The sequence below is a fragment of the Orbicella franksi genome, chromosome 12 (assembly GCF_964199315.1).
Source record: "Orbicella franksi chromosome 12, jaOrbFran1.1, whole genome shotgun sequence".
In the NCBI taxonomy this organism is placed as follows: Eukaryota; Metazoa; Cnidaria; class Anthozoa; order Scleractinia; family Merulinidae; genus Orbicella; species Orbicella franksi.
The window spans coordinates 26,582,776-26,586,964 of NC_138156.1; the positions used below are offsets into that span (position 1 = coordinate 26,582,776).

General features: G+C 38.3%; 1 protein-coding gene across 1 annotated transcript; it reads left to right on the plus strand.

Moving 5' to 3' along the window:
• The first annotated feature begins 1,226 nt into the window (after window positions 1-1,226).
• On the plus strand, window positions 1,227-3,339 carry LOC145463934 (D(1A) dopamine receptor-like). The gene has a single exon (XM_081447724.1). The coding sequence runs from the start codon at window positions 1,481-1,483 to the stop codon at window positions 2,537-2,539; it is 1,059 nt and encodes a 352-aa protein (XP_081303850.1). The 5' UTR covers window positions 1,227-1,480; the 3' UTR covers window positions 2,540-3,339.
• The last annotated feature ends 850 nt before the right edge of the window (window positions 3,340-4,189 follow it).

Below are 4,189 nucleotides of genomic sequence, written 5' to 3' on the forward strand. Positions count from 1 at the left end.
GTATGATTTTGAATAGATAAGTAAAAGCTTTTTTAGTGGAAAATTTAACTAAACCAATCCTAATTTGCGTGGCGGCCAAGGATTCTGTAATTCAAAAAATACTTGAAGGCAAACATCAAAAGTAATCGTATAGTCGCACCCCGAAAAAGCTAGCCATTGAGCACACATGAGTTTGTTTTCTGCGCTTACGTTTTGAAATATAATAATAAAACTGCTCTACATTTGACACTTTGATGCACAGCTGTAATATCGCTTCTCTACTTTAATTTTCAAATAATATTGTATATGCAAATGCGATAGATAGTATAGGATAACATGACCGAAAAAAAAAATAGAAACTCAAACCTATTTTTATTTCGGTTTTTCATGGCTTGAAAGACTACTTGTCTCGGTTGAAGGCTTGAATAAAATTCAGGGAAGTCTTTGCACGGCTTACAGGTCAGATGAAAGGCCGTTTGTCATGGACTTACTGTAACCGACTTACATTTATAATCGGGAATCATTTATCAGAAATGCAGCAAATGTGAGTTTAAAGTATTACACCACGGACGGTCTATATCATCTCTCAAACATCTGCAACCGTCTGTTTTATAATGTCGTATTTCAGTGCGTGCGGCAGATCACAAAGTGTTTGATGTATACTTTCCGAGCAACAACTAAAGAAAGAGGGCGCAATTTTGGCGGATGAAACTGGTTACTGAACTGAATAAAGCCAAATGGACTATTACAATTAACTGAAGATATTAAGCCAGAAATGGCATTGTGACGTGAAAGAGAGCTAATTCCGCTTTTATGTCATAAATGCGAGTCACGTGCGAAAAAAGAACTCTTTTAAATCGACAGAACTTAATTATCTCTAGTACAGTGCGTCAAAAGTTCAGTTTGAATAAAGCAATACGTAGGCGTCAGGGTTTTCGAAATAATTTCCACCTCAAACATGCTCATCGCTTTCACCCACACAGGTTTAATTCATTAGACTTCCTTCTGCTTTTAAAGCGCATCTTTGTAAAGCTTATTCTAAAAATCGAGAAATTTTTTTCTCGTGAAATTTTACTCGAAAGCGAATGGTTTACGAAAACGAAAGTTCCCTCTTAGTTTTATTTTTTTGCCAAATATTAGCCAAATTTGAAATACTATTTTTTTTATTTTTTGTGTTGATCACCAGCTGAAGAAAAGAAAGCTTCCAACGCTAATAAATCCTGAAAATACCTTAATTACAGGGCGAGGAAGGCACAGGATATCAATGGAAGGAAAAGCCTTGTATTTTGCGCAGTGAATATTTTGTGCAGTGGATGTTAATTGCATGTGGATGAATGAACAATGGGGCTTAGCTGTCGACAGGCATCCAATTGAATGAGTGAAGAGATGGCCGATTATTTACGTTAACACATTATAGATGTAAATTTCTGTCAAACACGAAACATTTTGCACAGAGCAGCTCAGTTAACAATGTGGCAGTGAGGAAACACATGGACAAGAAATGACTAGCTTGAACCACTCGGCTATGGAGTCGCCCGAACAGTCCACCAAACAAGATACCTACCTTAGAGTTATCACATGCACACTTATTGCAATATTGATCGTTTTGACCCTGCTCGGAAACGTTCTTGTCATGGCAGCGTTCTGTCTTTGCAAGGAATTGAGGACAATTACCAACTACTTTCTCGTTTCGCTGAGTTTAGCGGATTTGCTCACGGCTTTGCTCGCCATGCCGATTTTCATGGCCTCAAAAATCACGTCAGATGGCAGCTTATTTCCTGGAGGAGCAGTCTTCTACGACGTTTGGCGGTCAATAGACATTATTTGCGGTACAGCGTCTATTTGGAACCTGTGCCTAGTCAGTTTAGACAGACTTCTTGCGGTTGCCGCGCCGCTTAGGCACTTGGTTGTCCTCACACCAGCTTGTGCTAAGGCAGTTATCGTGCTGGTCTGGGCAAGTTCTCTGGGCCTCTCAGGAATTCTTCACATGAACTGGAGTTACAAGGGTATCCTTATCACATTTATCAGTTTCTTTCTACCACTGTTTATAATCATTTCCTCATACATCAAGATTTATCAAGTTACCACAAGATCGTGCATTTTACGCCGAATCGGAGGTACGCAACTCAAAAGAGACATTCGTTCCGCAAAACAAATGGTGGTTGTTATTAGTGTGTTTATTTTATGCTGGGTAGGTTTTTTTGTGTTGACTTTGATACTTTCCATTAAAAGATCTATGTCTTCAACGATAAATCCCGCGGTATTAGACTTTCTGAAGTCTTTGACGTATCTAAATTCGTGTATAAATCCACTTTTATTCACTATGGTTAGCAGAACGTTTAAGAAAGCCATAACCGATATTCTTCACTGCCATAAACCGAATTTGACGCGGGCCAGACGGCCGAAATATCTTGGAACTAGACGAAATAATAACATGGGATCTTTTCTCGTTTCGTCGCTGTTAAGAAGATCATCTAGCATTCAAGAAATACCAGGTCATAAACGAGAACATCACTGCTCGCAAATAGTTACTTACACAGAGAGAGAAACTTGTTTGTAAATTAAATATTTGTGATGACGGAAACCAAAAAAAAATGTCTGTATGAGCTAATAAAGTGGTGCATTTCGGTGATGTTTTTGTTTGAAAGGACACCGCTGGGGTATTGTACAAATCATCCTGGACTAGGTTATTTGTGGAGTTTTGCTTTACGAGGGGACTCAGAGCTTTTAAGAACTATAAACAATTATGCATGACACCTATAGTGGTTGTAGAATCACAAGATGTATTTTTTACTGTGTATATATTTATTGCTTTTGACACGAAATGTTAAACGCGGGAGCGAAACTCGATTCAGCACGGAAGTCATTTTTAAGGTTAGAAAAAAGGAAAATTTTAACCCTTTAGAAAAGACAATCAAAAATGCGGCCGGCAACAGTCATCACTTTACCGTTTAGGATATTCCACTTTTTAGACGGAAGAATGCCATTAAAATAGTTGGAACATGGCAAAGTGTTTGAAGATTAGAACCGAAGAAAAAGTGATTGTTTACTTGAAGAGTAACTAGCTTATGACATCATTGCAATGGCAGGCCGCAATATCGTTAATCGAGCAAACATGTCAATCTAATGATCTGCATCTTAGAAACCAAAGTGCTATAGTTGGCTGCTTTATTCCTTTGTCCTTGGCTAAGATCTTTTGTTTGGTCTCTTCTCTTAATATCGCCAATTTAATTTTGTTTTTCCGAGTAATTTAAATACCAAATATGGCGCACCTGCTAGGAGTTGCTTTTAAGCCAACACTTCCTCTTTTTTCGCGATGGCATCAGCCGGTCGATCGAGCGGCGAGGATTTGAAGCAATCTAGGAGATTTTCACCTAGATTAAGTCACACTTCTTACCGACTTTTAACAATTACACGCAAATGAAATTTGCTCGAGAAACAAGTAGATTGCACTGTAATTACTTTGATCGCATAAAAACTGTAGACAGAATTTTCACATTGGGGTCTTTTATTAGGCGATTATCAGTTTTAAAGCTAATTGGTCCAACAGAGTCCTGCCATTGCGTACAGCTTTTAGTAAAAATTTCAATTTTCGCATTTTTGCTCCCAAACGCAATCCCAGGCACTTATATCTTTTTTTTTGTGAGTGATTTTAAAGTTTGCACGAGCATTTTCTTCATGATTTATATTTGGCTTAAAATTTTTTATATCACTGGAGCTGCAAATGTCACATGCTTTGACAAGATCCGGTGTCAATCCAAGAAGTAAAAATAATTTTTTCTGCTCACTATAAATCAAGTCGCTGACTGACTTATTTTTCAATTTTATTGCTTTTTCGCATATGTCAGGTTAGTGACAGCGTCAGTCCATGAATAAACTATCAAACTCTTTCAAAGCGGAGTTTTATCGCGGGCTTCCATTATTACCTACCTATTAACCAAGAGTGAGGTCTTTACGGAAAAAAACTCAAACCTCGGCCTTGCCGTATTAACCTCGCTATCGCTCGGCCAATACGGCAAGGCCGGGGTTTGAGATTTTCCCGTAAAAACTGAACGTTCGAGGTTAATAAGTTGCTTATTATTTGGCTATTTGATTTGGTTTAATTTTGCAAACCCGTATTCGGCCCGTGGGCATTACGGGAGATTATTATATGGCTGTATCTCACGAGGACTGGGAACTACCGAATTCACGAATTTGATTGGCTGAGATC